The 27345-nt window shown below is 47.4% G+C and overlaps 1 protein-coding gene across 1 annotated transcript in view; it reads left to right on the top strand.

The window, feature by feature from the left end:
• The window catches only part of parvg (parvin, gamma), a 55097-nt gene extending 29794 nt beyond the window's left edge, over positions 1 to 25303 (top strand). The window contains exons 7-13 of the mRNA XM_038781154.1: positions 1916 to 1971; positions 3011 to 3039; positions 6118 to 6179; positions 8125 to 8193; positions 15874 to 15975; positions 17385 to 17457; positions 24873 to 25303. Coding sequence (XP_038637082.1) covers positions 1916 to 1971; positions 3011 to 3039; positions 6118 to 6179; positions 8125 to 8193; positions 15874 to 15975; positions 17385 to 17457; positions 24873 to 24946 — 465 coding nt within the window. The 3' untranslated portion in view covers positions 24947 to 25303. The remainder of the gene's footprint in view (positions 1 to 1915; positions 1972 to 3010; positions 3040 to 6117; positions 6180 to 8124; positions 8194 to 15873; positions 15976 to 17384; positions 17458 to 24872) is intronic.
• The last annotated feature ends 2042 nt before the right edge of the window (positions 25304 to 27345 follow it).

Below are 27345 nucleotides of genomic sequence, written 5' to 3'. Positions count from 1 at the left end.
ACAAGATTTGGTTTCTTTATAAAACAATGCTGACAAAACCTTAGGATACTTTTATTTCTGAATAAGTGGAATAGCTTTTCTGTCAATAGTATATACTCTAGAATTCAATGATGTTGATCCATCTGTGGGTGTTGTTGGAACAAACTTGAAATAAGACATGCAGTTTGTGGTATTTTAAGAGGCAGTCCTTTGATCAGTACTTGGTTGTTTGGCTTTGTGTAGGTGGAATTAAAATAGGGTTTTTAAAAATGAAGCTTAAAGACTTCATTTGGCATGGTTGTGAAATCTTTCCTGTATGTTACTAGGGCCTGATTAAAAGGAGGTTCTCATAATGGGAATGATTTTGAATGGTGCCAAAGATGAAGTCTCTGTTTCTTTTGAAATCTTTTTTTTCACCTCATTTTTTTTTTAGAAGAGAGGGATAAATCGTTATTCGTCAAAAAGAGGCATGGCTGACGACAGGGGGACTGGAGAAGGGGGTAGTATCGGCGGTTTACAGGGCTATTTTGGAGGAGGAGAAGGCGCCACTAGAAGAAATCAAGGCAAAGTGGGAGGAAGAGTTGGAAGAGGGTATGGATGAGGGGTTCTGGTGTGAGGTGCTCCGGAGGGTGAACGTCTCCACCTCGTGTGCGAGGTTGGGGCTGATAAAGCTGAAGGTGGTGTATAGAGCGCACAAGGGCAAGGATGAGCCGGCTCTTTGAGGGGGTAGAAGATGTGGGTGAACGTTGCGGGGGAGGCCCCGCAAACCACGTTCATATGTTTTGGTCCTGTCTAAAGCTGGAGGATTACTGGAAGGAGGTGTTTAGTGTAAACTCTAAAGTGGTGCACGTGAAACTGGGCCCGGGTCCTCAGGAGGCCATATTCGGGGTGTCGGACCAGCCGGGGTTGGAAACGGGCGCGGAGGCAAATGTCGTCACCTTCGCCTCATTGATTGCCCAAAGGCCGATACTGTTAGGGTGGAGATCAACCTCTCCACCCTGTGCCCTGGCGTGGCGAGGGGGACCTGCTGGAATTCTTGACTCTTGAAAAGGTCAAATTTGAACTGAGGGGAAGGATGGAGGGATTCTGCAATTCATGGGCGTTATTCTTTATGCACTTTCAAGAATTGGATCACATCGAACATTAGGGGAGTTGGGGGCTGGGTCGGTTGGTGGGAGGGGGGCCTTTATGTGTTAATGGTGACTATGGGTGATTCCTGATTCCTTTTTGTCATTTGTTTATGTTAACATACGGGCTAATGTTTGGGGTTTGATGGGAGGATGGGATCCTTCTTATTGATATCGGGATTGACATTACATTCGTTACTGATTATTGTTCATTGTTGAGTGTAAATTTGGGAGAAAATGTGAAAAAGGAGAATAAAAAAATATTTAAAAAAAAAATCAAAGAGAGGCATGTTGGTGAAAGGGGATATTTACCACTTTTTAAGCTGGTGTAACCATCATGTACTCTGGGTTGGATTTAAGAGTCATGGACAGCATTTGACTTCCCTCTCCCCACTCCAACAATGTGTCTTCACTTCCCGCACCGTTCTGCCATATCCCATGGCCCACCAGCTGCATGTCTTAACAACTGGGCTGGATTTTAACGTAGCTTTCAGTAGTAAAAGAGCAATATGTTAATATATGTAGGAGACGCAGGAGAAACAATCACACCAAAAATTAATCTTCATAAGACCGTTAAACATTGGTTCAAGTGCTGTGGATGGGATGTGCTGTAAAGGATCTTCCAGCTCTCCATTTTGACTGTTTACCAGTCCCATGTACTGGAGCCCGGTGGACAAAAATCATTGAAAAATAACTCTGTAGTAAAGAAGTTACCTCTTTACTCATAGCCTTTTGTTTATGTGGAGGGAACTCTCTTTGGATATTTATAAATTATTCACAAATTTTAAATTGACTTGTTATTTTGCTAGATTGGGAAAACAGGAATAAAGACGGTGAAACACTTGGAATATATCACTGAGAAAAGGTAGGGTGCATAACTGTTCAATTTTATATCACTTATAGTATCATTCAGGGAGTATACCCTGAAAATTTCACACATGGGAGTATGTGAGTTTGTGGGAGTGATCAAAGAGAGGCATGTTGGTGCTCAGTTCTGATATAAGGTCATCCACTGAAATGTTAACACTTTTTTCTATCTCAATGGATGCTGTCTGGCCTGTTGAGCATTTTCAGCACTGTTTTGAGTTGTTTTTATATTGGTTCTTCAGCTTACATTCCCATGTCTTTCAGTTCGAGTAAGTTTCTTCCAAGAGTGTAAATAAATCACAATTCATAAGCCTTACGGGTGAATGTGAATTATTGTGGTTTTCATCTGAGTTTGTTCATTTATTACATTGTTACAGTGGGCTATCTGGTTCAGTGGATCACCATGCTACTTTTCAATCAAGGAACCTGGTTTTTGAATCTGGACTAAATTGATGGGCTTAACATTTGCTAAATTTGTTGGTGGTAATAATGCTCGAGGCCAAGAGACATGAAATGAGATTGATCAGTCTCAGTCCATCTCCTTGAAAAATATATCCACAGCAAAAAGAAACATACTGTGCTCAATTTGGCTCTATATTGGCAATGTCGCTCAGAGATCTGATGAGTTATCTTGGTGTGGGTAATGAAAAAGTGTCCCACTGTTCCAGTACATGATGAACTTTTGAACTTGGGCTAATGCTAAGACTGAGTAGTGGGGCTTTGCCCTCATTTGAACCTTGTTGCACTAGTTGTTGATAAAGAACTGCTTTTTAAAGTCCTGCGCCCTCTTCAACAACAAAGTGGTACTGTACTTTTGAATGTATGATTTTCAAAAAATTAGTTTCTGATAGAAGGTTCTGGACTTGCCCGTTGTTTTGTTTACTACACTGAGTTCAGGATGTGGGGGGCATTGTTGTGCCTGCTCGTAATGCATTCTGACCAAGGATCCTCCATATTGGCTGGTTTGGCCTCCAATTGTAGAAAGAAATCTCTGTTTTACTCACAAACTAAGTTATTTAATTTTTCTTTTGAAATAGTGATGATGCGGAACAGAACCAAATACCAGGTAAGCTATTTCCTGGGATAACTATCCACATTAACATAGTACATGGCTGGAATCTAATTGAGGCCTTCAAACTACTGATCAAATTGCACAGAACTCATAAAATAGACTGGCAGCTCACATTCTGGTCCATACACTCTATAATAGCTGATGTTTCTCTGCTTTGCTGTCTGTGGCATTAAGCAGTGGTGTTCTTGGGTTCTCGATATCAGTCATCCTTATTTTTGAATGAAATCTCTGGACAGGATGTTTAAATCAGAAAGATTTGACAATTATGTAAAGGAGTCCTTGAAATCCCTGCTTGCGTATGAATTAGAAGCAGGATAGGCTCCTCGAGCCTGCTCGACCATTCAATAAGGCTTACCTGATTGTGGCCTCAAGTCCAAATTCTGCTGACTCCCAATAACCTTTGACTCCTTTGGTTAGTCAAGAATTTATCTCCCTCTGCCTTACAATATTGACCCTCCTAACTTGGCTGTGATTTAATAACATATACCAGAGACCATTTAATTTGTTTTTTTTAACAATTTCCACTAACATATTCCCTGACGTTTCCAGGTTGCTGGGTGTTGTTTCTAAAAATAAAAATAACTTTGGCTGAATTTTGGGGCAGAATTCACCCAAAAAATGACCAAGGGCTGGATTTTTCAGCCCCGCCCGCCGCAACGTCGCCACGGACGGGACGGGGACCGTGTATAGGTCCATTGACCTCGGGCGGGAATTTACTGTCGCCGGGCAGGTGCGGCCGAAATATCCCAACCTAGGTGTCAATTTGGGCGGGATTTGCAGGATGTTTCCCATCGGAATTTTGGGTGAGATTCACCTACACGTCCTCGTTTTTTTGGGACTTCGGGAGTTTCTCACCGATCAAGCCCACACTTAAAAACTTTTTCTGCAGCAGGGAACTAAACTCGCCGATCCTGCGGCCATTTTGAAAGGGTGCCTTGACCTCAAAGTGAGCTTGAGGGTCACCCCACAACCCCCATTCATGGACAACGTAACTCCCCTCAGACATGGACAACACTCTCACCCTCAAACCCTGAGGGAAAACCGTCCCCCCCCCATCATTAAAAGTTTGTATTTTTATTCATCCACGATTTGTGGGCATTGCTGGCTGGGCCAGCATTTATTGCCCACCCCTGGGGGTATTTAAGAGTCGACCACATTGCTGTGGGTCTGGAGTCACATGTAGCCCAGAGCTACATGTTAGGGATGACAGATTTCCTTCCCTGAAAGGCATTAGTGAACCAGATGGCTTTTTACGACAATCGACAATGATTTTCTGGTCACCTTTTCGACTTTTACTTCCAGAGTTTTTAAATTGAATTCAAATTTCACCTTCTGCCATTGTGGGATTCGAACCTGGATCCCCAGAGCAGATTCTGGGTCTCTGGATTACTAGTCCAGCGACAATACCGCACACTGCTCGCCTCCCCCCCCCCATCACCCAGGCATGAGGGTGACCCTGCCCCACACCTAAGCATTCTTGTGGGCATTGGGGTGTTGCCCTCCCCAAGTGAGCATACCCTGCTATGGGGTTGGTGAGGGCCCCCCCTTTCACGACCCCCCCTTCAACCCCCCCCCAACGTTAATGAAACCCTTTCCTACGCCCACTTCACCCACCATCCATACCCACGTTTTATCCCTTCATTCAAGGACATGGCTCCTTCTGGCCCTGCCCCTTCACAGTGTCAACCTGGCACCTGGGCACTGTTGGCCTGGCACGCAGGCACTGCCAGTCCAGCAACTGGCCAGTGCCAGGGTGGCTCTACCCTGTCCTGACCCTGACCACCCAGGGGCTCAAATGGCCTCCAAGAACCTGAGAGTGGCCATCTTGTCTGGTGTCCAATTGTGATGCCTGGGTAAGGCCTTGCCGATGCAGCCGGTGACTCCCGGGAGCCAGGTGCTTGCGGCTTCAACTTGGCTGCACATATTTAATGAGCATAATGGCACACTTAAATATAGCTACCTGGATCACGCCCAGCAAGGACGTGATCCAGGTCGCGGCAGGTGCCGCAGGTTGGGTGACTCGTGCACGGTTTTGCGCCCGGCACTAAGGATGTTTTGGACATCTCCTGCTATGCTCCTGGCGCAACGGGATTGGCACCGAGCCCAACACTGTGGGAAAAATGCAGTCTTGGTCTACAAAAACACACATTGTCCTGGGTCTCTGTGGATTCAGGAAGAGCTTGCATGTCCTTGCAGACTGAACATGTCTATAGTCTTCAGCAGCATCGAAGCAGTCTCTCCTTAGTTTGTGTGACACATTTAGTGAAATATTGGGTATTTCCTGAATTATTTTAACTTTTTTGTGTGCTGGATTGCACAAGTTCTTTATTCACCATGGGATGTGAGCTTCTCTGGCTAGACTAGTACTTGTTGCCCATCCCTAATTGCCCTTGTGAAGGTGGTGGTGAGCAGCCTTCTTGAACCGCTGAAGTCCATGTGGTGTAGGTACACCCATAGAGGGAGCTCCAGGATTTTGACCCAGGAATTGTGATGGAGCAGGGATATATTTCCAAGTCAAGGGTGGCTTGCAGGTGGTGGTGTTCCCAGGTATCTGCTACCCTTGCCCTTCCAGATGGTAGTGGCAGTAGGTTTGGAATGTGCTGTCTAAGGAGACTTGATTAGTTCCTTGGTTGTAGATGGCACACACTGCTACCACTGTGCATCAGTGGTGGAGGGAGTGAATGCTTGTGGAACGAGTGCCAATCATGGGGGCTGATTTGCCCTGGATGATGTTGAACCTCACTCATCCGGGCAAGGGGAGGGTATATGTAGACAAAGAACTAAATTGGAACACATTTAAACAGCTGTGTGCCATTCCTCCTTACTTTACTCCATTTCCAATGTCATTTTCAGATTTTGAAATTGACTTAAATAACTCCTTTCAAGGTCAGGAATTCTTAGTTCAAAAAAATAAGATTTGTGATTTACTGCTGGGTCTCTGGCATGTTTGAATCAGTTTTAAATTGAGTCCAAGTGCTTTCAAATTAAAAGCTCAAGTACTTGTTTTCTCATGGTTTGAACTCATGCTGTGAATTAATATTACCTTGCTATGTACTCTTTCTATATTTTTAGAAGCTGATGGCATCAGTGATCTGTTTAAACTTGGTCCTGACAAAGTGAAAATAGTGCAGCAGGTATTAAATTTCCAGTTACGTTATCTTTCTTATGTTGCTTGCCATTATTTTTATATTTTCCAAATTCCCCATCTTTCTCCTCATGAATAACTAAAGCTACAGAGGCTATATCAATACAAGTTGTTACAGTTCCATAGATAGCAGCAGCCCTTCAGTAGCTCACCCAAGTTCTTTATGCAGGGGCTTAGGTGGTGAATAATTACAGGTTATTTAACCATCATCCTCAGCCTCGATATTGCTCCTCTCACAGCCTGTGTACAGCACTGAAAGCTGTACTGATCACTGTCTTAACATTTCAGAGCTAAACATAAAGATCTATCCCACTAGACACTACCAGGGCCTGAACGTCCAGGAGTGTCTCAATGTCTCAAGGCTCAAACAGGCAGTCATGAGGAAATCATTTTCAGAGAAACTTGAGATTCACAGTGAAAATGGGCACTCAATGCATTACAGCAGACTGGGTGACCTTCAGGGATATAGTATGCTCCACTGCTCTCAAGATTCATTTTGGTAGGAAGAAAATGGAAAGGCAATGTCAAATAAAGGATCCAGCTCTGAAGAGGGGTGCAAGAGCAGAGGGACCTGTGTGTATATGTGCATAAGTTATTGAAAGTGACAGGGTATGTTGAAAGCACGATTAATAAAGCATACTGTATCCTAGGCTTTATTAATAGGGTTGTAGAGTACAAGAGCAAGGAGGTCTGGCCATAGGCTGGGAGCAGTGGCAAAAAGAATGTATTATAGAGAAGTGAGAGGTGATACATTTTGGTAGAACGTTTGGTAGATGCAATATAGACTTAATAGCACAGTTTTAAAAAGTGTACAGAGACAAAGGGTCCTGGGGGCTCATAGCTAGATCATTGAAGGTAGTGGACTAAATTGAGAGATCAATTAACAAAACATATGCAATCTTAGGCTTCATAAATACTGGTGTTAAGTAGAAAAGCTGTGAAATTATGTTAAACCTTTATAAAGCTTTGGATGGGCCACAACTGTGTCCAGTTCTGGTCACCATACTTTAGGAAGGGTGGGAACATGCTTGAGGGTGCAAAGGAGATTTACGAGAATCACCTCAGGAATGGGAGATTTTGGCTACAAGGGTAGGTTGGAGAAGCTGGGATGTCATTCTGTGGAGCAAAGTAGATTGATGGAAGATTTGGTAGAACTATACAAGATGATAACAGATTTGGAGAAGGGGCCTTTAAAAAAAACTGTCTCAATTAGTTGATGGTACAAGAATGACGGAACACAGATTTCAGCTTTTGGGCAACAAATGGAGGGGAAATGTGAGGAAGAATCTTTTTACACAGTGACTGAAACTTGTAAGATGTGATAGAAGAAGATTCAACGATTTTGAAAGGAAATTCAGTGGACACTTGAGGAAAATAAATTTACAGAACTGTATGATTGGAGCGGGGAGAGGGAATGGCTAGATGGCTCTAAGAGGAATTGGCATGGACCTGTTGGGTGCAATGATATGCAGACAGACATGTAACTAAAGGGTTAATTACAACACCTAGTACTACCACTAGAGGGCATTACAAGACCCACTATATAACTGAGCTCCCAGAAGCTCTAGCTCTCTTTCCACGCAGGAGTAATCAGATAGCAGCAGTGTAGCAGAGTAAGATCACAGCCTAGACATCACGTGTAGCTTAGATACAGTTTGTACAGTTATTTATCCTTACTTTATTGCTAGAGTTAATTCAGTGGAGTGTCAAACTAATTTATTAGTTTCATCGTTACTTAATAAATTCTTTCAGTTTACGCCAAAGACTCGAGTGTTCTTCAACGTCATCTACAGTTACTAACGACATATATTACTTAAACCAAGTAATATAACATTGGGCTGAATGGCTTCCTCTGTAATAATGGCTCTATATAACTATGACTCTCTAAATTCATGTTGGCTCAGAGTTAAATTCTTATTTTTTTCTTCTTTTAGGCAATGCTTCATTTCGCTAACAAACATCTGGGAAGTTTAGGTGTGATTGTGAAAGACCTCAGTACACAGGTTTGTATATTGCCTTTAGATAGGATAGTTTTATACCCATTCGTAGTCAAATGTGTGGAAAATCTAAGGCTTTTCCTATAGATTATAACACATTCAATGTAAGCCAAGGCTGCCCTTAAAATCTAGTTGACAGATATTGAGCATGCCTAGTGATGTCGATAGAACTGACAGTTTAGTGACAGAGAATAGTGGGCAAGTGAATCAATCCCTGACTGATTTTAATGGTCACAGTGGATCCCTGATGAGGAAAATAATAATTACATTTCGGCAGATGTAACTTTGCATTGTCAGAATTGTTGCTGAAAAAAATTTCATTTGTTTTCTTTTCAAGCTGTAAAACCATTTCAGATCTTCGCCATTATGGTTTACTCACAATATAGATCCGAATCTTGAGGCCGCATTCCTCGGCCACTGGATTGACGGCAAGGGCGGGAAATCTCCCCAGAGAGATTGCGTTTCCCAGTTTTTCTGCCCCTCGCCAGCGACATCATGAAATTCACGCCACACACAGGGCGTGAAGCCCATTTTAATAACAGTTAAAAATATTAACATTTATTAACAGTCCCCCCGCCGAATGATTCCCCCCTCACTAAATATTCACACCTCGCTGATGTGACGCGACGTCGGCAAGGTTGACAACAGGTTGGGCCATGTGTGAGGCTGTTGAGGAGATGCTGAGGTATGTATAGCCTCGGGAAGGGTGAGGGGGCATGCCCAGGCAGTGTCCGGCACTGCCCCAGCACAGGTTGGCAACCTGGTAGTGCTAACCAGTGCCAGGGGTGTACCCAAATGGGGACACCATGGGGGAGGGGGGTGCTGTGTTGATGTGTGGTGGACAGGAGGGAGAGTGGAGATTGAGAGAGGGGGGTTGGTTTCCAGCGATGAATGTCTGAGGGGGTTGAGCCACCTAGACATATGTGGTGGGCTGGGGGCCGTTTGGCTGCAGCGCTGGAAAGGGCGCCCCGATCTGTTTGGAGCCTGTTCCCAGCTCTAAGAGGCCTCACTCTGCCAGAGCGATGGTGTCAACCATGCCCAGTCATTTTTGTTGGGATGAGAGACTCAAAATTCTGTGAGAGAAGTGGTCTGTGAAACTGAAGAGCTATATTCCAGTTTCCTGTCTGAGCCTGACGCTTTGCCAAATTCTGGTAAGGCTATTTATTGTATATAGTATGTATGTATGGATGTATGTATGTTGTATATATGTATGGGCAGTACGGTAGCATTGAGGTTAGCACAAATGCTTCACAGCTCCAGGGTCCCAGGTTCGATTCCGGCTTGGGTCACTGTCTGTGCGGAGTCTGCACATCCTTCCCGTGTGTGCGTGGGTTTCCTCCGGTTTCCTCCCACAGTCCAAAGATGTGCAGGTTAGGTGGATTGGCCATGATAAATTGCCCTTAGTGTCCAAAATTGCCCTTAGTGTTGGGTGGGGTTACTGGGTTGTGGGAATAGGGTGGAGGTGTTGACCTTGCGTAGGGTGCTCTTTCCAAGAGCCGGTGCAGACTCGATGGGCCGAATGGCCTCCTTCTGCACTGTAAATTCTATGAAATCTAGTCTATTCATTGTGCATCTCCACTTGATAGGCTGAGCACAAATATGAAGTTAGTGGGCAGCCTCAGTCATGGGAACATTGGTGATATGTCAAAACTGGCAGGAACAGCACCATATTACGGAGCTAAGAGATGTACAGTGCCCACATTGCTGAGTTCAGATGGAAAAAGATTCAGAGAGGAACGGGTGAAGGATGGAGCGGCTTCAACATGAGAAGGAGAATTTAAAATTTGTGGATCAGGAGCCACTGTGGGTCAGTGAACATGGGTGAATGGGACCTGAGCATACAGCATGCTTGCCTTCATCGGACGGGGTATTGAGTACAAGAGTTGGCAGGTCATGTTACAGTTGTATAGGACTTTGGTTCGGCCACATTTGGAATACTGCGTGCAGTTCTGGTCGCCACATTACCAGAAGGATGTGGATGCCTTGGAGAGGGTGCAGAGGAGGTTCACCAGGATGTTGCCTGGTATGGAGGGTGCTAGCTATGAAGAAAGGTTGAGTAGATTAGGATTGTTTTCATTGGAAAGACGGAGGTTGAGGGGGGACCTGATTGTGGTCTACAAAATTATGAGAGGTATGGACAGGGTGGATAGCAACAAGCTTTTTCCAAGAGTGGGGGTGTCAATTACAAGGGGTCACGATTTTAAGGTGAGAGGGGGAAAGTTTAAGGGAGATGTGCGTGGAAAGTTTTTTACACAAAGGGTGGTGGGTGCCTGGAACGCTTTACCAGCGGAGGTGGTAGAGGTGGGCACGATAGCATAATTTAAGAAGCATCTAGACAGGTATATGAATGGGCGGGAACAGAGGGAAGTAGACCTTGGAAAATAGGAGACAGGTTTAGATAAAGGATCTGGATCGGCGCAGGCTGGGAGGGCTGAAGGGCCTGTTCCTGTGCTGTAATTTTCTTTGTTCTTTGAGAGTTAGGGTACATGTAGCAGAGTTTTAGATGAGTCCAGGTTCATGGGAAGGGTAGGAGGCTGAGCAGGAGAGCATTGGAATAGTTGAATCTGGCAAATACCACACAAATCTAATGTAATGCATGGTGATAGGAATCACCATGTGGGCAGCACAGTAGCACAAGTGGCCAGCACTGTGGCTTCACAGCACCAGGGCCCCAGGTTCGAATCCCCACTGGGTCACTGTCTGTGCGGAGTCTGCATGTTCTCCCCGTGTCTGCGTGGGTTTCCTCCGGGTGCTCCGGTTTCCTCCCAAGTCCAAAGACATGCAGGTTAGGTGGATTGGCCATGATAAATTGCCCTTAGTGACAAAAGAAAAGGTTAGGAGGGGCTATTGGGTTACGGGGATAGGGTGGAAATGAGGGCTTAAGTGGGCCGGTGCAGACTCGATGGGACGAATGGCCTCCTTCTGCACTATATGTTCTATGAATGCAGAATACACTCATTTTAAGAATAACCTTAGTTTATCTGGCCTTTCCAAACAATTACGGTCTCTGAGCACCGCTGAGAGCGAGCTCAATGGTGGGACGGGCTCAATGGTGGAGCAGGCTCATTGGTGGATCATGCACAATGGTGGGAGGGGTTCAATGATGGAACGGGCTCAATGGTGGAACGGGCTCAATGGTGGAGCGGGCTCAATGGAGGATCATGCTCAATGGTGGGACGGCCTCAATGGTGGAACGGGCTCAATGGAGGATCATGCTCAATGGTGGAGAGGGCTCAATGGAGGATCATGCTCAATGGTGGGACGGGCTCAATGGTGGAGCAGGCTCAATGGTGGAGGGGGCTCAATGGTAGAGCAGGCTCAATGGTGCAGGGGGCTCAATGGTAGAGCAGGCTCAATGGTGGAGCAGGCTCAATGGTGGAGCAGGCTCAATGGTGGAGCGGGCTCAATGGAGGATCATGCTCAATGGTGGAGCAGGCTCAATGGTGGAGCAGGCTCAATGGTGGAGGGGGCTCAATGGTAGAGTGGGCTCAATGGTGGAACGGGCTCAATGGAGGAGCAGGCTCAATGGTGGAGTTGGCTCAATGGTGGAGTTGGCTCAATGGTGGAGCTGGCTCAATGGTGGGACGGGCTCAATGGTGGGACGGGCTCAATGGTGGAGGGGGCTCAATGGTGGAGCGGGCTCAATGGAGGAGCGGGCTCAATGGTGGGACGGGCTCAATGGTGGAGGGGGCTCAATGGTGGGACGGGCTCAGTGGTGGAGAGGGCTCAATGGTGGAGCGGGCTCAATGGTGGAGCGGGCTCAATGGTGGGACGGGCTCAATGGTGGAGGGGGCTCAATGGTGGAGGGGCCTCAATGGTGGAGGGGGCTCAATGGTGGAGCGGGCTCAATGGTGGGACGGGCTCAATGGTGGAGGGGGCTCAATGGTAGAGTGGGCTCAATGGTGGAGAGGGCTCAATGGTGGAGAGGGCTCAATGGTGGAGCGGGCTCAATGGTGGAGCGGGCTCAATGGTGGAGCAGGCTCAATGGTGGAACGGGCTCAATGGAGGATCTTGCTCAGTGGTGGAGTGGGCTCAATGGTGGAGCAGGCTCAATGGTGGAGGGGGCTCAATGGTAGAGTGGGCTCAATGGTGGAGAGGGCTCAATGGTGGAGAGGGCTCAATGGTGGAGCTGGCTCAATGGTGGAACGGGCTCAATGGAGGAGCAGGCTCAATGGTGGAGTGGGCTCAATGGAGGATCATGCTCAGTGGTGGAGCGGGCTCAATGGTGGAGCAGGCTCAATGGTGGAACGGGATCAATGGTGGAGCGGGCTCAATGGTGGAGTGGGCTCAATGGTGGAACGGGATCAATGGTGGAACGGGCTCAATGGTGGAGTGGGCTCAATGGTGGAGTGGGCTCAATGGTGGAGTGGGCTCAATGGTGGAGTGGGCTCAATGGTGGAACGGGATCAATGGTGGAGCGGGCTCAATGGTAGAGCAGGCTCAATGGTGGAGTGGGCTCAATGGTGGAGTGGGCTCAATGGTGGAGTGGGCTCAATGGTGGAGAGGGCTCAATGGTGGATCGGGCTCAATGGAGGATCATGCTCAATGGTGGAGCGGGCTCAATGGTGGAGCTGGCTCAATGGTGGAGCGGGCTCAATGGAGGATCATGCTCAATGGAGGATCATGCTCAATGGTGGAGCAGGCTCAGTGGTGGAGAGTGCTCAATGGTGGAGCAGGCTCAATGGTGGTGCAGGCTCAATGGTGGAGGGGGCTCAATGGTGGAGAGGGCTCAATGGTGGAGCAGGCTCAATGGTGGAGCAGGCTCAATGGTGGAGCGTGCTCAATGGTGGAGGGGGCTCAATGGTGGAGAGGGCTCAGTGGTGGAGAGGGCTCAATGGTGGAGCGGGCTCAATGGTGGAGCGGGCTCAATGGAGGATCATGCTCAATGGTGGAGTGGGTTCAATGGTGGAGAGGGCTCAATGGTGGAGAGGGCTCAATGGTGGAGCGGGCTCAATGGTGGAACGGGCTCAATGGTGGAGGGGGCTCAATGGTGGAGCGGGCTCAATGGTGGAACGGGCTCAATGGTGGGACGGGCTCAATGGTGGAGGGGGCTCAATGGTGGAGGGGGCTCAATGGTGGAATGGGCTCAATGGTGGAGCGGGCTCAATGGTGGAGGGGGCTCAATGGTGGAACGGGCTCAATGGTGGAGCAGGCTCAATGGAGGATCATGCTCAATGGAGGATCATGCTCAATGGTGGAGTGGGCTCAATGGTGGAGAGGGCTCAATGGTGGATCGGGCTCAATGGTGGAGCGGGCTCAATGGTGGAGCAGGCTCAATGGAGGATCATGCTCAATGGAGGATCATGCTCAATGGTGGAGAGGGCTCAATGGTGGAGCAGGCTCAATGGTGGAGGGGGCTCAATGGTGGAGGGGGCTCAATGGTGGAGCGGGCTCAATGGTGGAGCGGGCTCAATGGTGGAGCGGGCTCAATGGTGGAGCAGGCTCAATGGAGGAGCAGGCTCAATGGTGGAGCAGGCTCAATGGTGGAGCAGGCTCAATGGTGGAGCAGGCTCAATGGTGGAGCAGGCTCAATGGTGGAGCAGGCTCAAGGAGACATATGGTCATCTACTGCTCCATTCCTTATGTTTTTATGATCCTATAAATCTTTCTACAACCTTTTCTACTTGTCCGGCAAGTTTTTGAAACTTATTTACACTAACCCGCATGTCTTCTTATTTCTACACCCTTCTAGGACTGTACGATATGGTTTATATCAGCACTCTTTATTCACTTCTTCCCTCACCCCTATCGGTTTCCTGGCCTCTTCCTTCCTCTGCCCCTGTCCGAGTTCCAAACACTTTCACCTTTCCTGCGCTTTCCCCTACTCCCACCGATTTCGAGACCTACTCTTCTCCCTCTTCTGCCTCCCATTCTGCTTCTCCATTCACCCCCAGCCATCATAGATCCAGGCCCTTCTGTGTCCTCCCTATCCAGCCCTGAATTACAGACCCTCCCCACCACACACACCATGCCCCCCCCCCCCCCTACTCTGTGCACCTCCCATCTCACCTTTTATCCTGACCCTGACTTGAGTTCCTGACCTTTTCCAGGCATAAACGGCTGGGAGGCAGTATGCTCTGACGGCTAGGAGCATGCAATGCTGTGGTATGCATGCCTGTCTCTGGTTTGGGGCCTGAAATGCAGCCTCTTGGAAAAGCCCCATCCACCTACGCTGGCTCAGGAGGAGAGCTGAGATATTCTCCGCAAGTAATCATTGTAATAATTAGCTGTGATCTATCACAGTAATGAGAAAGATTGCCGATCTCCCCAAAGGCTTAATTGTGAACAGTATTATTCTGCAAGAAGTCTTGCAACACCAGGTTAAAGTCCAACATGTTTGTTTCAAACACTAGCTTTCGGAGGAAGGAGCAGTGCTCCGAAAGCTCGTGTTTGAAACAAACCTGTTGGACTTTAACCTGGTGTTGTCAGACTTCTTACTGTGCTCACCCCAGTCCAACGCCGGCATCTGCCACATCAGTATTATTCTGATTTGGGACTGTCTTTTAACAGTACTCTCTGACAAAGTGGCATCACTTTGAATTCCAGCTGATTGATTAGAACAATAAAATGGAATTCTCTCAGGTTCCTCACTTGAACACAAAGTATGAAGAAAGTGTTGCATTTGTATAGCACCCCTTTGTGGCTTCAGGACTTCCCAAAGCATTTTCCAGCCAATGAACAACCTTTTGAAGTGTAGTCACATTGGGAAACACAGCCAATTTGCACAGCATAGCAAGCCCCCTCAAGCAGCAATGTAATAATGCCAGACTATCTTTAGTGACAGGTTGAGGGACAAATATTGGCGAAGACACGGAGGGGAACTCCTCCGTTCCTTTTTGAAATAGTGGCATGGGAATTTTACACCCACTTGAGAAGACAGATGAAACATCCTTGGGGCAGCACGGTGGCCCAGTGGTTAGCACTGCTGCCTCATGGCGCCGAGATCCCAGATTCGATCCTGGCTCTGGATCACTGTCTGTGTGGAGTTTGCCCATGCCCATGACATTCTCCCCGTGTCTGCATGGGTTTCGCCCCCACAGCCCAAAGATGTTGCAGTGTTTTACTGAAGCCATACTTTCAGTGTTGTATAATTCGGAAGTAAATGTCAAGCACAACTGTTTCGACCTTGAGTCTGGGGCACACGGTGTCTGTGGAAGTACATCAGCACTATTTTGGCCATGCTAAATTGGGCCTTAGTGTCCAGGGATGTGCAGATTAGGTTACGGGGCTACAAGGATAGGGTGGGGTGGGCGGGGCAGTGGACCTGGGTAGAGTGCTCTTTCGGAGGGTCGGTGCAGACTCGATGGACTGAATCGCCTCCTTCTGCACTGTAGGGATTGAATGATTCTATGATCTATAACAATTAAGACCATCCTCCCACTGTGGGAACCTAATCAAATCATTCACACTGCAAAGTTTTGAAATTAGAAACAAATAATAACAAATCTGTTGGACCATCCAATTTACGGAGTGATTGATTTCAGTAAGTATTTTGAATTTAGTTTATTATCCCACTCTCTTATACATTTGTTACCATTGCAATGTTGGAGACAATGTTGCAAAAGCCTGCTGAATGCCTATTTCTACTCGGGTGAAGAATGTTGTTGCATCTAATCATTAGTTAAATGTTCATCATTTGAAAATAGACCAATTGATCTTCTGTCCATTGCTCTATTTATTTACCAGTTTTCCAATGGGGTGATCCTGATCCTGCTCATTGGGCAGCTCGAAGACTACTTCATTCCTCTCAGTGAATATTTTTTGAATCCTTCAGACCAGAAGGAAAGGGTGAGTTCTAAAAAACGACCTCCCTCCCCAACTTGTACATGTCGCCTTTTTAGTCTTTTTCTTCTTGAGCTTTCTTATCGCATTTCAGCTGAAAGGGAAACAAACAATCTCTTGTAGGAATCTGAGCCAGGCTCCTGATGGGAACATAAGCAATGTGAGGTCGACTACATTGAATCGCAATGGGCAATGCCATTTAACTCAGAGCCTCCCATGGGCAGCCATCTTGTGATGAATCATTGGTGCAAACCTATTACATTGTAGCATAGCTTGCTGCTGTATTTTTTTATTAATTAACTTATGGGATGTGGGTGTCGCTGGTTGGACCATCCTTAGTTGCCCTTCAGAAGCTGATGGGGAGCTACCTTCTTAAACTGCTGTAGTCCATGTGGTGCAGGTACACCCACAGTGCTGTTAGGGAGGGCATTCCAGGATTTTCACCCAATGACAGTGGAGGAACGGCGATATATTTTCAAGTCAGGATAGTTTATGACTTGGAGGGAAACCCCTGGTGGTGGTGTTCCCAGTTATCTGCTGCCCTTGTCCTTCTGGATGGTCGTGGTGGTGGGTTTGGAAGGTGCTGTCTAAGGATAGCCTTACGTGGGTATGCCATATAGTTTAGACTTTATAGATAACTGTAAATTTCCATATCCTAGATCTTCATTTAACTTAATACATGATTTCTCTCGGTTTGTGTATTGTTTGAGGTTCAAGTGATGTGAAGCTTTTAAAATGGCTGTATGAAATGTCCAACAGTCAGAATCACAATCACTTCATCCAGAGGAGTCTTGGATGAGTCTCCCTGACCCTTGGTGTGTTATGCTGCTTCGGATAACACAGGCTGCTACTTGATGCAGTCTTAACTAAAGGATGCTCCAGACTCTGAAATTAGTTCAACGTGTTTATTGAACTATTAACACAGTTGTCAAATGAGTTTGACTCTTTACTAATCTAACTGTAGTAACTCAGTCTAACTGTACCAGCTTGCTCTAAGCCACGTGCTGGGGTGTGATGCTGCTGATCAACCCTGTCTAACTCTCTAGATGTCTGTCTGTAGAAAGAGGCAGGGAGTGAGTGCATCATTCCTTTTATAGTGTTTATGTCGTGCCCCCTTGTGGTGATGCCACCTCTGAGTGTCCTGACTGCCCATTGGTTGTATCCTATTCTGAGTGTTCATTGGGTGCATGTTTGCATATCATAACAAAGCTTAGTTGAGTTTATTGAATTCAGTGGATTGGGGGGAGGAGGGGGGCTGCTGTCTACTTTCTACAAAGATTCTACTGCGAAACACATAATATAATCCATATTTTCAACCTAAATTCACTTCTTTATTTCTTGAATGTAATCCAAGCAATTTGCCTTCCCTGCACAGAGTCACATTACAGTATAATATTTGATGTATTCAATTGCAGCTTCACAATGTCACTTTTGTGCTGGAGATTCTTAAAGAGAGAGGATTGTTGAAGCATCCAGTCAATCCTGAAGGTCAGTGAGCGTTTCGAAAAATAAGGAGGCCTTTTTACACTTTGTTGAATATTAACAATATGTTGCAGTAGAAAGTTGTGATATTTTCTTTGTTACGAATGTGATTCCTTGGACTGCCTGATGTGAAAATTACATGGCAGGCATTATAAGTTCCATCATTGTTACTGTAGCGATAAATTTAAACTTTTCCATAAACTGGAATCTAACAGAACAGCACGGCGGCGCAGTGGTTAGCACTGCTGCCTCACAGCACCAAGGTCCCAGGTTCGATCCCAGTCCTGGGTCACTGTCTGTGTGAAGTTTTCACATTCTCCCAGTGTTGCGAAAGTTTCGCCCCCACAACCCAAAGATGTGCAGGGTAGGTGGATTGGCCACTCTAAATTGCCCCTTTATTGGAAAAAAATAAATTTTTAAAATTGATTTTAAAAACTGGAACTGAGTTGGGATACTTGGATCACAAAAAAGTAGAGTAGGGCAGAAATCTCCCAGTCCCGTTCACCCAGCGAATCATCATAGGCGAGATGGAGAATTCGATGCTCAATGTTTCCGTTGACCTCGGATGGGAATTTCTGGTGTTGGGTTGGACGTGACCAGAAAATCTCATCCAGATTCCCTCACTTGAGTATTAATTAGATTGGAAACCGGGGCAGCATGTGGCACAGTGATTAGCACTGGGACTACGGCGCTGAGGACCCGGGTTCGAATCCCGGCTCAGGGTCACTGTCTGTGTGGAGTTTGCACATTCTCCCCATATCTGCGTGAGGTTCACCCCCACAACCCAAATATGTGCAGGTTAGGTGGATTGGCCATGCTAAATTGCCCCTTAATTTGGAAATAAAATAATTGGGTACTCTAAATTTCTAAAACAAAAACCCAAAAAACATAGATTGGAAACTTTGGGGCACTCGATCGGCACGTAGTGCCCGACTCGGGCTGCAACAAGGCCGGGAAATCTCACGAGAGGCCTCTTGAGATGCTTACGATGCTCATTGCGCCTCGCGAGATCTAGATTTCAACCTCAATGGGAGGTATCCAGATTTCAAGTATTCAAGTGAACAGTTACGCTCACTTGAATATGTCTGCTCCAGAATTATCCGTTTCGCATTGGTCTCCACAAACGTGGACCAGGCGTAACGGCACTTCGGGGGGGGGGGGTGTTCTCCCAGGTGAAATGGGCAGTGGGCCTCCTGGTGGTTGTGATCTCGGCAGGGTGTTACCTGCCACTCCCAATGCCATCCGGGCACTGTGGCACTGGTACTCTGGAAGTGCCACCTGTGCACCCTGGCAGTACCACCCAGATGCCACCCATGGCAATGCCCTGGTATAAGAACATAAGAACATAAGAACTAGGAGCAGGAGTAGGCCATCTGGCCCCTCGAGCCTGCTCCGCCATTCAATTAGATCATGGCTGATCTTTTGTGGACTCAGCTCCACTTTCCGGCCCGAACACCATAACCCTGGCTGTGCCTCTGCCAGCCTGGCAGTGCCAAGGTTCCCAGGTGGCATTTTGTCCATGCCAGGGATCGGGCCTGGGGGTGCGCTGCTCTTATGAGAGAGGATGCGGCAGCTCAAGGACCTCCTAGTTGGTAAGTTGAGGCATTGCGGAGTCCAAAAGCCACAGTGGGAGATCGATAGATTGGAGCACCATTCAAAAATGGTGCCCCGATCTCTTTCTGCGCTGGTGAGCTGAGCTCGGCAGTCGAGAGATGAGTCTTTCAGTGCGTCCTCTACGGGTCGTTCCTCGCCAAGGCCCAAGAAAGCAGAGCCCCATTTAATAGCGGGGTCATTCTCAGCGTTGGAAGTGCTAGGAAACACTCCGCTAAACGTGCCCAAAACGGACTGTTTTTTCCCATTAAATCGAGTCCATTGTTATAAATGAGACCTTTATATCTGTTTCTTCTTGAATTTACCTGAAGGAAAATGAATCAGCTGAAAGAAAGTAGTTCTGTAGAAAGTTTGTTGTCAGTGACCCCAGAACTAAATGGCCAAACATAGGGCTGGATTTTATGTGTCCAAATGGCGGTGCTAAAGTTGACAGACTGCCAATCCCCCTGCCATATAAATAAAAATCGAATTGAAGACCGTTTCAGATCATTGATGAGGAAACTGACTCTGATTTATATGTCCCTCTCCATTTTTAGATGTCCTTCTCCATTAAAAAAAAATAAATTTAGAGTAACCAATTCATTTTCTCCAATTAAGGGGCAACTTAGCATGTTCAATCCAGCTACCTTGCACATTTTTGGGTTGTGGGGGTGAAACCCATGCAAACATGGGGAGAATGTGCAAACTCCACACGGACAGTGACCCAGAGCCGGGATCGAACCTGGGACCTCGGCGCTGTGAGACTGCAGTGCTACCACTGCGCCACCGTGTTGCCCGTCCCTCTCCATTTTTCATTAGGCGCATGGGAAATAGATTGAGAGTGAGTCACACCAGGTATGAGGAAGGACCTTTAGCAGCAGAGTCTGTTGGGGAAGGTAACAACGTTTTGCCAGTTTTTTCACTTCATGGATTCAATCCTTTGAGCCGGCCATAAGGCGAGAGTGAGAGGGAAGGTGGGCTAAAGACAGGGCCATAGTGACTTTTAATCCAGTTTAACACCAAAAGCTCATTGTTATCCATTGTGCAATCTGGAGGAGTCTCCTCCTTCAGTGTGGAGGAAAGGAGAAGGAGACCGAAGAAGTCAGCTCTCCAGGGTAAGGTACACCCTGTGGTCCAGACAGGTGATTTGCGCAAAGGCCAGCAGAACAGTGACAGCAATAGCAAGCAACCAGAGGTAGAAGAAGACACTATTCTGCCCACAGAGTGTACAGGCAAGGATAACCAACTTGTTGCTGTCAGGGTACCAAAGCCTTTGAAGACCACATCTCTCCAGGGCAACAGTCACATCCCTCTGTGACATGCTGGTTGGGGAGATTAGTTCCATTTGTGTTGGTGGCCAGGCTATGTCTATTGCTTGGAAGCTAACTGTCACCTTGAATTTCTTTGCCTGATGGGGTCATTCTAGGCATCAGCCAGAGACCCTTGATGCATTTCGCAACCAACAGATCCAACTACATCAAGGTAGTGGCAGATGCAATGTTCAGGCATAAGAATGGATTCATTACATTGAGCACTGAAATGCAGATCAGGCTGAGATAGCCAAAAGCTTTGCAAGTATAACTGGATTCCTCAAAGTGCAAGGAGTCACCGATTACACCCATGTGACCATCGATTACATGCATGTGTCTGCCTGCTATGCTGGCGGTAGTTATGTCTTCTACATCCTTAGATGCTTCCAAGTGCCAGGATACCTAGCCACCCAGAACCTTTCAATGGCTGGCTTCTTGGAGACAAGGGATACCTGCTGAAGAAATAGCTGATGGCCCTGGTTGGAAATCCATGTCGAAAGGCTGAGATGCAGTATGAGAGCCACACATCTACCAGGACCATCATCGAGCAAATCATTGGTCTGCTCAACATGAGATTTCAATGTTATGATTGTACCGGTGGCTCTCTGCAATATTCTCTGCTTCATGTCTCACTGATCATTGTGCTCTGCTGCACTTTACACAACCAGGCGCTGTAAAGAGGGGAGGCCCTGGCTGAGGATGATTAATGGAATTCGCTGCATCCTTTGATGTTCAGTCTTAGGATAAATTTGAGGATGAAGAGGAGGAACCATGCCAGTCAGCTGTGGAAGCCGGTTTGTGAGAGACGGAAGAGTCTCTTATGTGATAATTTAACTAGGAATATGGGGCACGATTCTCCGCAAATGCGGCGAGTCGTAAAGGCTGCCGTGAAACTGGCCGTGTTTCACGGCGGCCTCCGCGCCCCCTCCCGGGACCCGATTCTCCCCCCCGGGCGGGGCTAGCAGCGGGGCCTCGTGAACCACGGCATCGCAGGCTTAGCGACGCGCGCCAAACATCACACCGGCTGACGCGCACGATGATGTCAGCCGTGCATGCGCGGATTGGACGGCTCCAACCCGCGCATACGCGGGGCCGTCATCTCCCTCGGCCGCCCCGCGGACTGATCCTGCGGGGCGGCGGAGAGAGAAAGAGTGCCCACCGATCGCGGGGCCATGCCCCCCTTGGCACGGCCGTGGTACTGCCGTGCCAATCGGGGCCCTGGATGCCCAGAACGGGCATGTTGCGGCCGTTTTTACGACGGCAGCAAGCAGGTGTGTTTGCTGCCGTACAAACGGACATAAAGGCCTAGGAACTCGGCCCATTGGCCTGGGGAGAATCGCTGTTCGCCGTAAAAAACGGCGAGCAGCGATTTGTGTCGTGGGGCGGCCGTGACGGGGGGGGGGGGGGGAGAATAGCGGGAGGGCGTGAAAAATGTTGGAGTCGCCCTCCCGCTATTCTCCGACCCGTCGTGGGCAGCGGAGAATCGCGCCCATGTGAATTCACTATATATAGAACATAGAACATACAGTGCAGAAGGAGGCCATTCGGCCCATCGAGTCTGCATCGACCCACATAAGCCCTCACTTCCACCCTACCTCCCTAACCCAATAATCCCTCCTAACTTTTTTGGACATGAAGGGCAATTTAACGTGATCAATCCACCTAACCTGCACGTCTTTGGACTGTGGGAGGAAACAGGAGCACCCGGAGGAAACCCACGCACACAGGGGGAGAACGTGCAGACTCCGCACAGACAGCGACCAAGCAGGGGATCGCACCTGGGACCCTGGCGCTGTGAAGCCACAGTGCTAACCACTATGCTACCGTGCTGCCCATGTACGATAACTTCTTCTTGGTATCTTGCACGCATCAACACTGGAGCCGCCTGTTCATGTGCCAATGGTGAGGCATCAAATGAGTCTGTTCAGAAGGGCCCTGATGAGAACAAACTCCCTTCATAGCAGTTACTCGATCCAAATCCAAAGCAGGACAACCACACACCTGAAGTACAAATGAACCTGGAGCAGCAAGTACACACTGCACCATCATTTAATACATAATAGAGGCAAAATGATTCCAAAGAAAAAAGATTGCACAATCACCTTTGTGAACCTGTGTTTGACTAATATGATTTTTAACTTCTTTTATGAGTAGGTACTATGGTGTGGTGCTCTCCTCTCACAAATACATTGCTCTGGGCTACAGGAATAAATGTTTGGTGTGTGCCCTGATCTGTGTTGTTACTTATATTTTTATCATAAGATGGTGCTTAAGGTTTTCTGGTGAAAGGTCACAGATGTGAAACAGCACCTCATGTTTCTCTCTCTATTGGCGCCATTCTCAGGCCTCGCTATGCTCTCGCTCAAGCGTAATGAGGCCGGTGAATAGCAGGGGAGGCCAAAAACGAGGTTTGCGCCAGGCGCCAAACAGTTTGCGATGCAACCGGCCCGCTCCAGTAGGTCAAATCGGGATCTCGCTGTAGCATGGTGAGAAACCAATTATCATCACTTAAGCCCCATTTCCACACAATCAATGAGAGCGACCCCATATCCAACAGCCTCCTATCATTCAGTGGCCTCCCCAGCAAGTGGTCACGCTGGCGCCGATCAGTACTCCTTTTGAAAAACGTGAACCTGCCGGAAGGGCTTCTGTGGGGAGCCGAGGAGATGAGTAGCCATCTTTGCTCACAAGCAAAGAGCCCTGGGTGCTGGGCATGCCAACCCAGGGGAGGGTTGGGGGGACCCTCGGCTAGGTGTGGGGGACCCTCTGCAGGGTTGGGCCGCCACAGGGAAGTGAGGGTGTGTGCTGGCTACCGCTCGCAGCATCACCATGCCAACCCCTGGATCACCTACCCGTTCCGGGGGCAATCCCTGTCCCTGCCTGCCTGCCCCAAAAAACACTCATTACCCACACCGGCTGCCAAGGTCTCTGACTGCGCGGCTGAAGGCTATTGTTAATAGGGAGTTAGCAATCGTGGGTAAGTGAGCACTTCACAGATGCCAAGGGATTCCAGTGGGTGGGTCGGCCATGTAGCATGTGGGAGTCATTGCCTAGCATCCCAATCACAGCTTGATGCCTGGACACTGTGCTTGACACCATGCGCGCAACATCCAAACACCTAGGGGATGGGCCACAGCTCTGGGGACATGTCCACGCCGGAGGGTGGGTGAGCGTCACGGTAAAGGGGGGGAGGGATGCCTGGAGAGATGGGCATACGGTTCAGAGGTCAGCTCGCATTGCAGAAGGGACAGAAGCATCATAATGGTTTTGCGAATGGTTTAATGTGTTGTATAAACCCCACTCCCGATGGTGCCGCCCCCCGACTTCTCCAACCTCCACCCCCCCTCCCCCCCAACCTACACCCCCCTCCCCCACCTCCTCCCCCGGTGACCTCAGTGATCCTCAAAGTGCCTGGCCCTCCTAGCTTTGCCACTACGTCTAGGTGTGTCCCCAGGATGCACAGCTGAGGTGGAGGCAGCCAGCTGCTTACTTCGTCCCATGGCCTTCGGTGTCCCTGGCATCTGGGTGCTCTGGGGCCGGAGGGCCCCGGCTCACTTGACAGACTTTGACAGAGCTTTGACAAAGAGTCATCCAGACTCATCCAGTGAGCTCTCTCCACAGATGCTGCCAGACCTACTGAGAGTGTCCAGCATCTTCTGTTTTTGTTCCCTCATATGCCTGTCTAGTTTCCCCTTAAGTACATCTATACAATTCATTTCAACCGCTCTCTGTGGTTACACATACCACACTTGAGGTGAAGGTATTCTTCTGAATTCCCTACTGGATTTCTTGATGGAGAAGAGTCATAAGTTTGATTCCTTCCTTACGAGGTACATTGAAGAAACTGAGGCACTTACTCCATGAATGAAGATAAGTTATTTAGGCCTTCAATAAATGTGGAACTAGATAAATAAGCAGTACTTCAGATTTTCCTATCTTTTGGAGCAGATCTGTATTTTCATCCCCTGGGGCAACAAAGTAAATGCTGTCATTTGTCTTTACAGACACAAGATATTACAACGGTATTTAGCGAATAACTCAGGAGCATTGTTTCAAGCCATTAGCGGACAAAGGGACAAAGATATATATATATGGGCAACAGCAAACTTAGATCAGGAAATCTTTATTCATGGAAAAAATAATTGTGACTTGGATTGGAAATTCAGGTCCTATAAGAGTTCTGAAAACTGTAGAGCCAGCTGGATGATTTGATTGGGGGATTGTGATATTTGATGTTGTTTTTTTACTTCTCCTTGTGCTCACTACCAAATAAACATTAAACAGGCCCCAGGGAATGGGATGCATGTCTGACATGTTTGGTTCCCTCACAGCGAGCCTGAATCACATCATTTCCCCTCTGGTAATATATACTGAAAACATAACGGTGTTCATTTAAATGTGCACCACAACAGTGGAAGTTTTTTTTCAATCAGTGAAGTTAAGATGGGCTCACTGGCACCGTATTTATCTGGTGATTAAACATTTAAAAAGAAAGCTTCTTTCTTCCCTGTCTCTCCACAGATATTGTAAATCTGGACAGCAAAGCCACAGTCCGAATCTTGCACTGCTTATTTGCAAAGTACAAGGACAAATGAATGAGTGCATAGCACTTGCCGGCAGCATGAAAGCAACATTCAAATGGGTTGATCGCAGAGGATCAATAGAGCAAAGAGAGAAAATGGTTTAAGGTTGGAATGCACAGAGGAGTGGTTTAAAGATCCATGGAAGGTCTGCTGAACAAATTCTTGAAACCACTACCTATTATATCTCTGCATAATTGGCAGACATAATCAGGCAGAACATTTTATAAAGAATGCTGAGTTTTAATAATTTGTGCTTTGTAAATATAACAACCATTTGGTAGGCTTACATTGTAATTTAAAAAACGTCCTGGTTGATATAAATAAACTAAGCTGTGCTCATTAAGCATTGCATAAGATTTTACAACAAAATGTAACAATTTCTGTCCTCCTTTACACTTGCACTCTGGTTGCTAAACCTGTCAATAAGATTTAACAAGCCCCTGTGCATTCTTATTGCTTCTGCTGAAATAATCTTAACAGTAGCACGCGCCATTGAAGTGTTCTTAAAGGGATATTGTTGTCCAGCTGGGCAGGTAAGCAATTACACGGACTGTGTGGCTTCTATACATCCAAAGTGGGCAGCACGGTAGCATAGTGGTTAGCATAGATCATAGATCATAGAATTTACAGTGCAGAAGGAGGCCATTCGGCCCATCGAGTCTGCACCGGCTCTTGGAAAGAGCACCTTACCCAAGTTCAACACCTCCACCCTATCCCCATAACCCAGTAACCCCACCCAGCACTAAGGGCAATTTTGGACACTAAGGGCAATTTATCATGGCCAATCCACCTAACCTGCACATCTTTGGACTGTGGGAGGAAACCGGAGCACCCGGAGGAAACCCACGCACACACGGGGAGGATGTGCAGACTCCGCACAGACAGTGACCCAAGCCGGAATCGAACCTGGGACCCCGGAGCTGTGAAGTCATTGTGCTATCCACAATGCTACTGTGCTGCCCACATGTTGCTTCACAGTGCCAGGGTCCCAGATTCGATTCCCGCTTGGGTCACTGTCTATGCAGAGTCTGCATATTCTCCCCGTGAGTGCGTGGGTTTCCTCCGTGTGCTCCAGTTTCCTCCCATAGTCCAAAGATATGCAGGTTAGGTGGATTGGCCATGCTAAATTGCCCTTGCGTTAGATGGGGTTGCTGGGTTACAGGGATAGGTTTACAGGGGCTGGTTTAGCACAGTGGGCTAAACAGCTGGCTTATAATGCAGAACAAGGCCAGCAGAGCAGGTTCAATTCCCTACCAGTCTCCCCGAACAGGCGCCAAAATGTGGCGACGAGGGGCTTTTCACAGTAACTTCATTGACGCCTACTTGTGACAATAAGTGATTATTATTATAGGGTCGAGGTGTGGGTTCAAGTAGGGTTTAAGTAGGGTGCTCTTTCCAAGAGCTGGTGCAGACTCGTTGGGCCGAATGGCCTCCTTCTGCACTGTAAATTCTGATTCTATGATTCAAACACTAAAGTGCCATCAATCATTAAAAAGAATCATTCCCATTGAGTTGTTTGGCTGCCTCAGCAAGTGAATGTATCGACTGGAATGGAACACAAAAAGAAGGATTCAACTTTGATTTGAGGCCGGTGCAGGGTTAGTTTAGCTAGCATACTAATAGGAATGACAGCATTAGCCAGGGAGAGAAAGTCGGCTTCGGCATCTAATTAGCACCCCCTGATGAGTGCTGAAAGATGTGCTTCTGGAAATCAGGTAAGGACAAGATGTAACTCAGCTATGAAGTTCCCAACCCCCACACCGGGAATAGTCTGCCAGCACTAATTGTCTGGACTCACAGATGAAGCAGAACCACGACCACCGACACTCATGGTGTTGTATCGCAGCGTGAGTAACAGACGAGGAGAGGGAGAAAGCCACTATTACTAATAGTGATGAATAAACAATGCAGTTACTTTAATGTAATCTTCTCTGGAGTTCCTTTCTTGCGAGAGTTGAAAGCCTCATTAAGAAACTTCAGTCAGAATGTTGGACTCTTGTTTGTTTGAAGCTGTTTTTATCAAAGAAAGAACAAAGAAAAGTACAGCTCAGGAACATTTTGGTGCAGTCTTGCATTCACTAGAATGAGAGGTGAAATGGGGGAGTTTTGAGTAATATGCTGTGTTTTGAAATCACCCATTGTCAAAAATAGGCAATCTTTTATTATGAACAACCCTCACAAATGTGCTACCGTTTCAATGACAAGACTCCCCACCATTGCCCCAATGGTGAAGGCTAATTGCCCCTGTGCACTCATTTTGTGAGGTTCCTGAAATACAGACATTTTAGTGCTGTGGGCCCATGGCCACTGCAAACTGAGTTTTAATGATAATAATAATCTTTATTGTCACACATAGGCTTACATTAGCACTGCACTGAAGTTACTGTGATAAGCCCCTAATCGCCACATTC

The sequence above is a fragment of the Scyliorhinus canicula genome, chromosome 20 (assembly GCF_902713615.1).
Source record: "Scyliorhinus canicula chromosome 20, sScyCan1.1, whole genome shotgun sequence".
NCBI lineage: Eukaryota > Metazoa > Chordata > Chondrichthyes > Carcharhiniformes > Scyliorhinidae > Scyliorhinus > Scyliorhinus canicula.
The sequence above is the reverse complement of the archived record's forward strand: the minus strand, read 5'-3'. Positions and strand labels throughout refer to the sequence as shown.